At 43.4% G+C, this 13,351-nt stretch overlaps 1 protein-coding gene across 2 annotated transcripts; it reads right to left on the reverse strand.

Annotated features, from left to right (window-relative positions):
* Window positions 1–802: 802 nt before the first annotated feature.
* LOC310804132 (uncharacterized protein) lies at window positions 803–10,603 on the reverse strand. 2 transcript variants are annotated; one of them, XM_083669239.1, is made up of 17 exons: window positions 10,464–10,603; window positions 10,256–10,299; window positions 9,429–9,496; window positions 9,107–9,252; window positions 8,944–9,004; window positions 6,754–6,958; window positions 6,463–6,555; window positions 6,065–6,145; window positions 5,256–5,834; window positions 4,175–4,905; window positions 3,492–3,998; window positions 2,617–3,301; window positions 2,458–2,528; window positions 1,960–2,103; window positions 1,572–1,732; window positions 1,360–1,450; window positions 803–1,252 (listed from the first exon to the last, which is right to left on the reverse strand). In XM_083669239.1, the coding sequence occupies exons 1-17, from the start codon at window positions 10,485–10,487 to the stop codon at window positions 1,170–1,172; spliced, it is 3,774 nt and encodes a 1,257-aa protein (XP_083525365.1). In that variant the 5' UTR covers window positions 10,488–10,603; the 3' UTR covers window positions 803–1,169. The 2 variants fall into 2 exon arrangements, with proteins under 2 accessions (XP_083525365.1, XP_083525364.1); XM_083669238.1 differs by having other exon boundaries at window positions 3,492–4,004.
* Window positions 10,604–13,351: the final 2,748 nt, after the last annotated feature.

A 13,351-nucleotide genomic window follows, 5' to 3' on the forward strand; every position in this document is an offset into this window, starting at 1 on the left:
TGATGATGAATAAATAATAGAGTATCTCTGCAATATGGGTGGGGTTGTGTGTGTTCATGAAGCCTAGTCTTATCATGATGGCCTTATTTGTTCTAGTGACAAAGACAATCAAATCCTGCAACTACTCTACATGCATAGCATAAGTAGTTAATATGGGAGGGAAAATAGAGATATCAGAGTAATTTTAAAGATATGAATGTACTGTACACTCCCTCCATTTGGAGAAACAATCACAGAATGAAAATCTGAAAGGCAAGTAGTCAGACAAGCAAGAGGTGTTGAGTATGTTTGATCACTAGAGTGATGATGTGTGTGTGGGTGTGGGAACTGAACCACCACCGCCTCAAGATAATGGTCGTTTAGACTAATGGACTCACATACAAATGTGTGTTTTGTCTATTTGACGTACTGATAATAGCACAGTGGGGTCACTTTAAGCACTATCAATTACAAGGCCCCACTAGGAAACAGTGGACAGAAGCACGTATCCAGGCAAAATCTGGACCACACTCTCCAAGTGACGTAAGGTCACTAACAAACACTGACGCAGGATTAAGTGAATTTCACAGGTTGTAACATTTATACTAAGTAAAGCTGCTGCTACATTAACCGTCTATATATTGAAAACTCAATGGTCCCCTATGAGGAAACAAACATTCATGGAGGAGCGATGAAGTAATGGTGAAGTACATGGCATCCCATTTGAAGGTTTTGATAATGGTACTATCCTTAACTATTCTAACAATGGTACTATTCTTTGGAAGTGTGAAATATGACTCTTACACACAGAAATGATGTTATAGTTCAGGTGCATTTCTTTATTGGGAATTTCAACATCCACAATGTCACACATCCAGCTGTATGCAATTGTGCTGAATCAGCACCACCAGTTAATATGATCACATCGAGTATCCTAACACCCTCAGTGGAGCATTGATGCATCATCTGCTAGACAGCCAAGATTGAGTTGCACTCCCATTCGCCAGAATGATACAACTTGCTTTGTAAATTGTGGTATAATGCCCCCTAGAGGTCAAATGAAGTCCTTTCAGTGCTCAAATGATTGAGTCAATTAAAAACATACATTGCAAAGTAGAAAATATTCTTTCGTCAATAAATTCAAATCCTTGAGGATTTAATTGGGGGAGGGGGTCTGAAAAGGGCCATCCTCAATTAGGGCTTTCTGACAGCATCCTGGTGAAGAACAGAACCGCAGGCTCTCGGGTACGGTTGAGAATGTCGTATGCATGTCCTGTTGTATGGGGAGAAAAACAATGAGGACCAGAACAAAACATGCAGTTATTGAGGAACTATAGACTTCATTACTTCATGGAGAGTTGTATAAGATAAGCTGCTTACCACACGGGATCATGAAGGTTTGTCCAGGGTTGTAATGTGACGTTTTGCCATCGATGGTCACACTCACACAGCCCGTTAGGACATTATAAACCTGAAATACAATCAACAGCAACCAGCTCTGATAAGCTATGGGGGTGTATCATGATCACATGGTAAACCTGACACATCATCGAAGTCAAAAGGTCCGATAAGGAGTAGGATAGCACACTCACAGATGTTGCGCTGTGATCCACCTGTAGAGGCTTCTTCATGAAGGACCCCAACAGGATCTTGCCATTATAGAAGGTGTCACACTGCAGATCCATCTTAACGCCCAGAACTCTTCCTCGGTAGGAATACCACTGGAATTGGTCAGGGGTGATCTGGCCTCCATCTACGGTGACGAGCAAAACATTTTGCTTACGCTTCTTACCTTTTTTACATCAAGCATTTGGGATAAAAATCTAAAAGCACAAAAACTCCCCAATTACCAACTACTACTTTTCCCCTAGTCAGGGTCATCAATAAATAATTAAACAATCGGGTAATCTAAAATGTTCTGCTGGTGTTGTTGAGAAGAATTAAATGTTCAGTTGTGGGTGACAAGGCAGAAGAACTTACTCTTAATGGTAGAAGGCCAAAGCAGTCTGAGCCACTCTACCAAGTTGGCCGTGTCCTCCACCTGCAGAGCTAAGGGCCTGAGAGGGGGGCCACAAAACTCTGTGTCAACCAGAACAGGCTGGACGACTCTGGACGATGGGAGACCTGAAAGACACCAAAAGGAAAGTGTAGGACTCAGTCAAAACAGTGGACGTCTGTCTGTTGTGTCTGCTGTCATCTTTGTCCAGGTCTTTCTTGAGAAGTGGAGTGTACTTCAATGGTGGATACATAAAGGTTAAATAAAAACAAACACTCATTGTTGCAATAACTGTTTAAGTGCAGATCTGTTACACAGGAAGGATTGCTGCAAGCCAAGCCTGATTACTCAGTGAACACATTAACTTTCAACAGTCTTGAGTTGAATTTATCACAGTCAGTGCGACAATAACATGTTTAAAGATGTGCTGAACATTGAATACAAAGGATAATAAAGTAGCTTGCATGATGTTTGCTACTTACTTAAATCCTCCTCGTCATCAAAATTCTCCAGTTCAATCATCGAAGACGGTCCACTTTTGAAACCTTTTAACCTGTTTTAAAAAACAAACATATCTTAAAAATCTATTCACATTGGGCAACCAAAGCAAAGCATAAGGATGTCTTCGGAAAGTGACTTACGTGTTAACTGACAGCCGGTTGTTTCCCTGAGAGATTTCTTTGTCGTTCAAGTAGCTTGTCAGCTTTTTCCCCAGCCCTACAGCAGGCTCCATGTCCACAGTGCTGGCGCTTTTATCAAACAAGATGCAGTCACTGACAAGTTCCTGACCTGTGTTGTCAGCAGGGTGCTCACTCATGTTGCTGCTCTGAGCAGAAGGCTCCTCCTGTGAGGGAAACAGCGTTTTCCGGCCTCCACTATGTGACACACTTCTAATCTTTGCCTCAGGGACTGCCGTTTTGCCTGAAGTGAAAATGGCCCCAAACGTTGCCAAGGAGCGCTTGATAGTCTTCGGAGCAGAGAGGTCTTTCCTCTTCAGAAGCGGCTGAGGGGCTCCACCACCTGGCTTAGATGAACATGCACTGTTGCTGTTATTGGGGGTTCCGAGTAACAGGGATTCCCTTGGTTTAGGCTGAGCTCCCTCCCCCTTGCGTGGTTTGGGGATCTTCGAATGTGGTTTTCGAGGGGGCAAAATATTGCTCTCCATATTCTCTGGAGCTTTGTTGATTTCCCACCAGTTACCAGGACAGTTTCTACTCCGTTTCTCCAGGAAGGGAGTCTTGGCATGATCATGCGGCCTACTAGGTTTGGAGGGGTGAAGCGTATTGGGTAATCTTCCATTTGGAGTGTGGGAGTAAACCTTTTCACCTGTAAAACACACACACAGTGTACGATTAGAGCAGCAATTGGATATTGAAGGGCACATATTCAAATCAATCTATACATCCCTGTATAAAGTGGACTACCCTTTCAATAAATCATTTTGTTTCCAAATAAGCCCCATGATAATAAAATATCAGCCATTACTAAAAGGATTGTCTGTATTTACTGGCCTTACCTGGGGTGAAGGTATGCTGTCTGAGTGGGCAGAGCAGGGGACTAAGCTGACCCTGCTCCTGATCGACTGTGCTGAGTTGTCCTTCCTCCTCTGTCTGAGCAGGCTGCTTCTCTGGTTCCTCTCTGCTTGCCGTTGTCTGTTTTTTCGGTCTGCCCCTCCTGTGCTTCTCAGGTTTCAGCTCTGCAGGCTGAGTGGATGAGGTTACAGACTGTCCATCCTGCCCTGCCTTAACAGAGGAGGGTACGGCTGGTTCTGATTTTTTCCTGTGGGTCTGTTTTGACTTCTTGAGTATGGGGATGTTCTCTGCCACGGTCTCCATTGCGTCCTCAGAGCCACCCAGCCACCATGAGCCAGGCTTGGTCCTCTTCCTTTTACCTGGCACCTGGCTCTCTTGGGAGGAGTCTGATTCACCAACGCTTGGAGTTTTGGTCTCCTTAGGCCTATGACTGGCAGGATCCTTAGAGGTGGCTTTTCCTTGTTCTTTGACCAGTTTCTGCTTCAAGTCCTCTGCAGCTAAGGGAGAGTAGGTGAAACAGATGAGAATTCATAGATTAAGACATGGCCTATACGATAATAGTGATTAATTTGATTGTGTTCAACAAAGTTGAAAATAAGCAGACAAGAGACATTGCAAATAAACAAAAACACTGAAAGAAAGAAAGAAAGAAAGAAAGGGACCTTACTTGATGGGATATCCTGCTCTATTTGGTCACAGAATGGAGAGAGAAGGTGTGCAGCACCTCCATGCTCCTCGCTACCTGGCACCTCCCTCTGGTCCGCCACAGGAGCCGGCTCCTCTAGGAGCTCCACTCTAGGAGCTTTCACAGGTCTGCCTGGCCCCTTCTTGGGGTTTTCCTCATCACCTTTCATTCCAGCTTTTGACACCTGTGAGGATTTGGAAGCTTTCTTTTTTGTTTTTGTGCTGGATTTTGATTTGCCAGATTTGATTTTGGCATTCTCTCCAGGTTCCTCTTGTCCCATGTCAACAGATACCGTTGGGTTAGATGACACCTTGTTTGGTCTCTTCTCCTTGGTATGTTGTTTGTCTTGTTCTATGATGTCAACTGGTATGTGTGAGGTGCCTCCATTGGCTTCCTTCCCTTTCTTTCCCTTTGTTTTTGGTTCAACAGTGTGAGGTTGCTCTGTCGCTCTGCTCTCTTTCCCCCCTCCTGGTGTCTGCTTGGCTTTGGCCTTCTCTGGTTGGTTGCCCTTAGTACTCGTGTCAGCTGCCACCTCTTTATTAGAAATGCCACTGCTCTGGGCTTTACCCTGCTTCTGCCATGGTTTACTCTTGTTTGGGTCTTTTTTTCTCGGGATGGTGAACCAGCACAGAGGTTCATCCTCCAGAAACAGGAAGTCATCTTCCAGCTCCAGATCAGGAGGTTCTCTCACCAGAGATGGTGTCTTCTTTGGGCTGAAAAGTTCAGAGAGGAGATTATCAATTAAATGTTCGGTAGTAGCTCTGCTAGCACAGAGATGTGTGTTGTTGAGGCCCAAGTATTTTGGTTGTTCAGATTGTTCCAATTGAATAAGTAGTATTATTAGATGTCTTTCACTGCATGATGATTATTGACCAATTATCAAATTCAATTGGGGAGAAAATGTACAAATATCAGCAGGACAAAATGCCAGCAAGGATGGCCAATCATATGAAGGGGAATGGTTCTGCAGTATTAAAGAAGACACAACCGGGGTAGTTTATTATCATGATTAGTTGTCAAATCGAATTCAGACTATTCTATACACAATGATCTCTGCACTCACTGCACAGGCTTGGACTGCTCCGCGTCTCTCAGCTTCTGGAGAAAAGCTGATGTGGCTACCCAATCCCCTGCCGACTTGACCTCTTCAACCTGCTTGAGTCTAGGCTCCTCTGTTGGAGGGTGGGGTCTAGGCTCCTTGGCTGGAGGGTGGGTTCTAGGCTCCTTGGCTGGAGGGTGGGTTCTAGGCTCCTTGACTGGAGGGTGGGTTCTAGGCTCCTCTGTTGGAGGGTGGGGTCTAGGCTCCTCTGTTGGAGGGTGGGGTCTAGGCTCCTTGGCTGGAGGGTGGGTTGTAGGCTCCTTGGCTGGAGGGTGAGTTCTAGGCTCCTTTGTTGGAGGGAGGAGTCTAGGTTCCTTGGCTGGAGGGTGGGGTCTAGGCTCCTCTGTTGGAGGGTGGGGTCTAGGCTCCTTGGCTGGAGGGTGGGTTGTAGGCTCCTTGGCTGGAGGGTGAGTTCTAGGCTCCTTTGTTGGAGGGAGGAGTCTAGGTTCCTTGGCTGGAGGGTGGGGTCTAGGCTCCTTGGCTGGAGGGCGGGGCTGAGTGTCTCGTTTTCCCTTTGAGACGGGAAGGCCTGCTCTCCCTTGCCTAGCAATGAGCAATGAATGATAAACAACAATGCAGCAGAGAGAATAAGACATCTTATTCCAAAAACATCATAAGTAGACTTGGGTAGTCCCGTTACAGAGCAACTGTGGATGGATGGACAACGTACTGGACTGAAACATTGAGGCAGTAAACAATAAAGTGTGCTGTAACTGTAATTTCTAATAACAACAGGATATAGCAGGATATATAAGTAAGAAGTACATTCTTACAGTGTTTGTTTTCCTATGGGCTCTGGTGCTGGAGATGGGCTCTTAGAGATGGGCTCCTCTGGGGCAGGATCAGTCTCCGTGCTGAAGAGGGATATTTAATTTCATGGGAAACTATAAAGGTTAAATGATAAACTGCAAGTATGCTACTGTACATTACAGGACGCTGTCCTGTTTCTCTCAGTAGTCTAAAGTGGCTTGTCTCCTGTCTTCCTTTTGCACTGATCTGATGGACATAATGGGTATATGAAATTTGACTGAACACTACCATGTTAAATGCTTTCAATTGTCTAGTTCTTCTAGATTAGTGTGAATGAAGGAAAATAAATGAGGAGAGGAAGTTGAGTCACAATATCTGTTGATTCACAATATTCAATATTAAAAATGCCAAAACATCTCACCAAGGTACTTCCTCCCTTGATCTGTGTGCAGGGGTCTTAGGTTTGCCTAATTTAAACTTGTTTGGAGGAGATTCCAGTTCAATATCACTACTCCTGGAGGAGGAAAGATAAGCAACATTTAGGAATAATAGAATACAGACAATATACGGTTCCCCTCTGCTCTAATCAATACTGTAAACACATCCACAACAGGACTAAATACAGAATTGTTAGTATCAGCAAAACTATTCAAAACAAACTAAGATTGTCAGGCTTTCAATTACATCTGAATTCACTTTGGATGTCCCTTACCCGTTGCACTGTGGTTTCTGGGTGGGGACAGGCTCACTCTTCAGAGGCCCCTGGCCATCATCATCATCATCATCATCGCAAAAGAGCATTGGAGAGGCTGTTCTATCCCTATCCCTGCCTCCCGCTTCAACATCCACTACCCGTTCAATAGGACTGGACGTCTTCATTGGTCTGTGTTCTTTAAATGGACTCTCCATCTCTGCAACTGATAATAGATGCCATTCATTAATTGATAGAGAACAGTTAGACACCCAGTAAATTATACAGATTACCTGGCACCACCTAAATTGAACACCACAGAGCCCTACAGATTTCATTAGCGATATTGGCCTTTTACAGAAATATCTGTATTGGCAGATATTCCTCTGATAATGCACCGACACAGCACCACAAATGTGCGACAGCCTCACATTCCAAAATTATGTAAAATCAATGTAATTGGGTATTTCCAGAGCAAAATGTATACATTTCTATGAATAAATAAACTTGTTTATTGATATTTGCTGTACTGGAGTGCCTACTGAAGTGGCTGAATTTAGCAAAGTAACTTTAGCTCTTTGGACTGCAGTCCATTAGCACAGTTGCTAATTAAAAGGATGTTGACAACAGAGTTCAGCATAGGGAGTCGCACAGTAAGATATTATTTACCAATACTTTATTTCCCCAGTTAACATAACTATCTTGCATAGATGAATTTCAGAGTCAGAGACGTTCTAACTGTTGTCATAAGCAGATAGATAAATACTTTATTGATCCCTGAGGGGAAATTAAGGCGTTACAGCAGCTCACATCACAAACAACAACAAAATAAAATGACAATAGAATAAAAATAAAATAGACATCTGAAACTTTATATACAGTAAGAACAGTCCAGTATGATTTAACATTCCCCAGCCTGACTCTGATCACCCCGATCAGCCAGCCGGAGGAGGAGTTGTACAGTCTTATTGCGGCAGGCACAAAAGATCTCCTATAGCGCTCCTTAGTGCAACGTGGTTGTAGTAGTCTGTTACTAAAGGAGCTTCTCTGCTCTGCCACAGTGTCATGTAGGGGATGGGAGGGATTATCCAGCTTGTATCTGTGTCTGTATTCCAATCAAACCTATCAGCATGCACTGTACGAGGCAGGTTTGTTTACTCTCGTAAAGAGAGTGGAACTTACCACTTTGATAAAGTTTGTCTTTGGGAGGGGGAGGGCCGGAATAAATCATTATTGGAAATAACAGTGGTTGGCAACAAAAAGTGTGAGAGGTATTCTAACAGCATGTTTTAAGAATGCTTTTCACACTGCATTTTTATGTTTTTGTAAATTAAATAACTGAGTATAACTAAAATTCAGTGGATGATGAAACTTGGCCATTGTTTCCTTTCTGTAAAAAAATAAATATACAATGTCCTGCGTAAGTAATAGGACAGTGAAGCATTTTGTCTTCTTTTGGCTCCACACTCCATAAGTTTGGATTTGAAATCAAACAATTACTGAGGTTAAAGTAGAGATTTTCAGCTTTTATTTGATGGTATTTGTGCACATATTGGTTTCGCAATTAAAAAATTACAACACTTTTGATGCATAGTCCCCTTATTTCAGGGTACTCAAAATGGGTCAGGTGTGTTCCGTCACATCATTTGCCTTTATTAGGCCAAAAAATCACCCAGAGTCTGGTGGGGTCAATGGGTCGCAGACTTCAGGCAGTTATAGCATGCAAAGGATTGTCGACCAAATACTAAAAATGAGTGCTTAATTTGGACATTTGATAAATCTGTTCCATCACTTTTGGGTACCCTGAAACAGGGGGCTATGCATAAAGTGTGTAATTTCTGAATGTTGAAACCAATATGTATACAAATACCATCAAATAAAATCTGAAATTTGTTTGATTTCAAATCCAAACTTTGGAGTGTAAAGGCAAGAGAAAAAAAAATGCTTCACTGTCCCATTACTTACGCAGGGCACTGTATATATCGGCAGTCATATCGGTTATCTATGAATTTTGTCCCAATACATTGGCATTGGACCCAAAAATCCAGTTTCGGTCAGGCTCTACACATCATGTCTACTTTGCTTTCTGAGGAAACAGAACTACAGTGGTGACACCTTTGCATTAACTCCACCAAAATAAATCAGGCATGGGAGCACTTCAGATACCATCTCAATTTCCTGTTAGGGTTATGTCCATGTGTATTTTCTCACCATTCTCCATTAATGGGCTGGCCGCTCTCCCCTCTGTGTGCACGTCATCTCCTTTGGGCACCTAGAGTCAAGACCTTTTATCAGTGTGTCAATTCTTGAACTCCATATCATGTCATAAAATAGCATGAAGCATACTAAAGTGCGTAGTATGAAGGTATATTACCGCTCGAGGCCTTGGATGTTTCCCTGTTGAATGAGGTTGTTCTGGGCACGTTGAAGTTCCTCTCTGCACCTCCTCTTCCTTTACTGGTGATGGGCAGGTTTTGCGCAATGGAGACAAGGCGAGCTGGTCAACATCTGAAGCAGAATCTGGAGGAGAATAAAGAGTAATTTAAGAAACTGAGGATCCAGAGAGAGGGTACACCCCTCACACAGATACCAGTCAACTATGTATAACACTGGCACCCAATACAATCCAGTCTCATGCATTTGACATGCAACACACAAGAGTAGATGTTCGTTACATGTACTGATGCTTGACTCACCTAAATCATCGAACCAACCGTCGCTGTCCTCTAATGCTACAGCCCTTCCCTTCGGTCTAGTTGATGCGCTGACAAAACAAAATATCACATCAGTGACAGTGTGACAGCTGGGATATATCTAGCCCCATTATTATGACATCGGGCGCATCAGTGGATGTGAGTTTCCCTCCATCCAGGACATATACAGCAAACGATGTGTCAGCAAAGCCCGGAGGATCCCCAGCCACCCCAATCACAGCCTGTTTGAACTGTTGCCGTCCAAAAGACGGAGCTTCCTCCGGAGCCTCAGGGTCAAAACTAAGAGGCTCTCCAACAGCTACTTCCCCCCAGGCCATCAGGCTCATGAACAAGCCTACCCCGAACCCATGACTTTACCCCCAGCACAACCACAGAATGGACTCTACCAGCACATAGCCACTTTAACATCACCTCTTACACCAACGGCACAGTGCAGTAATAATGACATTCCACTGAACACTTTACTTTTTTACTCTACTATTTATACTGAAATTATGTCATGTCTACTGTCTTGTGTCCCCAACATCGTCACTGTCCAATCGTCTCACTTATATTGTACTATGTCACTTATTGTCTTGTCCTACCTCATTGCACTACTACGTATTTGTATTATTTGTATTGTATGCTGCATTGTCAAAGAACCGAGCCCAAGAATTTTACTCCCTGCACTCGTGTATGAGACTCAACAAATAAACTTGAACTTGAACGTGAACATCGTTTCAGGACTTGGAACAACTAACAAGCTGTCTGTACTACCAATACAGCATTACTCGCTTAGCTGTGATATAAATTGTAGAAAACGTTATTACCACTCTTGACTTGGGAAGTAACGGAGCTTCCTCGGCGGTCTCACCTGTAAAACATGATTGATTGTCAACCCAGCTAACTAGCTAGCAAGTCAAGTTACATTGCCATTCATCTATCTAATCAAGCTAGCTACAACAAATTCGGCACACTAGTTAGTTAGTTAGCCCAGCTAGCTAGGCAGATTATAGTAGTACGCCTTAAAATACCTACCAGGTTAGGATATTTGGAATCCATTCCAGTCCGTGTCAGCAGCTGTTGTATCTAGCTAATTTACCATTTATCTACATAACAAGCAAACAAACATTCGAGTCGAATTTCCCACAGATCGATACTTAGATGTTAGCTTGTCGGCTATCATCGCTAGCAAAACAAAGACGTTTGTTGACAAAAAACCCGCGCTTAACTTTCCACTCTTCCTCTTGATTTGCGGAAATGTGTCAAGGTGCCTACCGCCACCTGTTGGGCAAACTTTGTTGAACCCAATATGATATGGTTGAACCTAAATTGAACTATACATAAATATAAATGATACAAACAACCCCAATTATGCAAAACATCTATTTTATTTAGAAAAAAATGTCTACTTGATAAATACTATGACAACAACAATTGTACATTCACAAGCAAGTTCAAACTTCTGAGGTAACTGTGGTCTTAAAGTCAATTCTGATCCTTAGGGTACATGAGAGGGATGTTCGGTAATCTATAGTCTTATCTATCGTTTATGATGGGTTTTAAGTTAAGAAGATATTTATAAACAGAACGGTTTGCTGGCATATAGCCAACCTACTGCATGTCTCAAATCTGGTTGGTATTCGTAAATGTTTACTCTGCTCCTTCCTAATGTGTCAACATGTAGCATATTCATAGCTTTCTTGACATGTTACAACTGACTTAAATGAAAAATGAAATGACTGGTTGTTTACAAATAATGTATGTTTGTGTGATTTATTCGATCAGTTCCTTACCGATGAAGATCCTGTTGCGACTGGGTGCTGCCGCATTGTAGTTCTTGGTCATGTTCCCATGGTGAGGATGTACCGCAAGTGCTTCTCAAAAACAAAGGGTTAGGGTTCTCTAGGACAAACCTGAAGGAGGGGATCAAACACAAACATTGCTTTGGAGATGCCCACATGCTTTCTCTGTCTGCTGATCTTGCTTTTTTCACAACTGTCCTCAAATGTTTCCCTAATGTGACACACACTCTCTCCCATAATAAGAGAATGAAGATTTTTTATAAAGGCATTCTGGACCGTTTCCATCCTTACCAGACAAGCACCTCTACAGTCAAGAGAGAGAGGGATACTGTCCCGGCATCCAGCGCAGATACATTTCCATTATAGCTCATCACAATGGTTACATTGAACAGGGAGGCTATTGTTGTCCATGTTGTGTATCAGCCCAATGAATTCTGAACCTGGGTCAAACTTACAAATACACGGATACTTACAAATACACAGATACTTACAAATACACGGATCAACCAGAGGTCTACTTTATGGTATTTGTTGAACCAGGCGCCACACACATGTAGCCCATGACAGGAGTAGAATATCATTAAGTAGTATGTGTAGGCGACCAGGAACAGAAAAACCATACTAGGGATCATCAGCCTTTGAAGGGCAATAACATACTATCCATTAGAAGGAACATAGATTTTCTGTGGTGCTTCCTTACAATAAGCAACCTTGCAAAATCTAATTTCAGACATAAATCAAACTCTCTCATCCAGAGTAACTTGCAGCAGTTTATTAAATTAGAGAGCTGAACAACAGCATATGCACCTGTATACATAGTTGAGAATTCTGAAACAAAGTATGTAATTCTTATATATTTTCACTTTGTGGTCCTCTCTCACAGTTGTAGTCAAACTCATGTGTGCTGGCCTAGGTGAGTGAACATTCTATTCAAAATAATTATTCATGTCAAAAAAATCATTTGTTACAGGATCTCCACTAACAGCCATGAGTAAAACTGTCCCACTTACCCTCTGTCCCACAAAAACAACTAGGCAACGTTGAGGGCCATGTTCAGAATCCAGGCAACAAAGAAACCATATGGCAACACTGGAGGGCTGCAGTACTCCAAACCAAGTATTCCTGAAAAGGAAGATAAAACAATAGCAAGGTAATTACAATGCCATTCTACATAGCAAATGCAGTCTTAACGTAGATACAGTGCAACCATAACTATCAAAGATACAAGCCTTCTGTATGATACTACACTACACACTTTTTAAATGAAATAATATGGATTATCTAACTTTCTGGCCAGATAGGATGTAGACAAACATTGAAAACACAGAAACTGTTCCGGAGTTTTTTGGTCCAGGTCTGGATGCTCCGATACCTTTTGCCAGAAGGCAGCAGAGAGAACAGGGCGTGGTTGGGGTGGTTGGGGTCCCTGATGATCTTCCCAGCCTTCCTCTTGCACCTCACAGAGTAGAGGTCCTGAATGGCTGGTAGCTTGCGGCCCGATATACTGGGCCGTTTTCACCATCCTCTGATGAGCCTTACGGTCGAGGGCGGTGCAGCTGTAGACCAGGCCGGTCAGGATACTCTCTGTGGTGCATCTGTACAAGTTTGTGAGGATCTGGGTGTCCATACCAAATTTCCTCAGCCGCCTGAGGAACAACAGGCACTGGTGCACCATCTTGATCACAGCGTGGGTGTGGTGTGACCATGTTAAGTCCTCAGTGATGTGGACACCAAGAAACCTGAAGCTGCTGACTCTCTCCACTGCAGCCCCGCAGATGTGGATGGGGGCGTGGTCCCCCCCCCACACCTTCTTCCTCCTGAAGTCCACGGTCAGCTCCTTGGTTTTGCTGATGTTAAGGGGAGAGGCTGTTGTTCTGGCACCAGTCCACCAGGACTCTTACCTCATCCCTGTAGGCTGACTCGTCGTTATTGGTGATCAAGCCAACCACAGTGGTGTCATCAGCGAACTTTATGATGGCGTTGGAGCTGTGCGTGGCCACGCAGTCGTGGGTGAACAAGGAGTACAGTAGGGGGCAGAGCAAACAGCCCTGGGGAGCCCCTGTGTTGAGAGTCAGAGTGGATGAGGTGATGCTGCTTACTTTCACTACCTGGGGTCTGCCC

This window comes from Argentina silus (assembly GCF_951799395.1).
Source record: "Argentina silus genome assembly, chromosome: 1".
NCBI classification, from domain to species: domain Eukaryota; kingdom Metazoa; phylum Chordata; class Actinopteri; order Argentiniformes; family Argentinidae; genus Argentina; species Argentina silus.

Coding starts and splice junctions, on each gene's coding strand:
- LOC310804132 (XM_083669238.1), bottom strand. CDS start 10,487: ATGGATTCCAAATATCCTAACCTG. Junction 10,300..10,463: donor ATTCCAAATATCCTAACCTG/GTAGGTATTTTA, acceptor CATGTTTTACAG/GTGAGACCGCCGAGGAAGCT. Junction 2,529..2,616: donor AACCGGCTGTCAGTTAACAC/GTAAGTCACTTT, acceptor TTTTTAAAACAG/GTTAAAAGGTTTCAAAAGTG.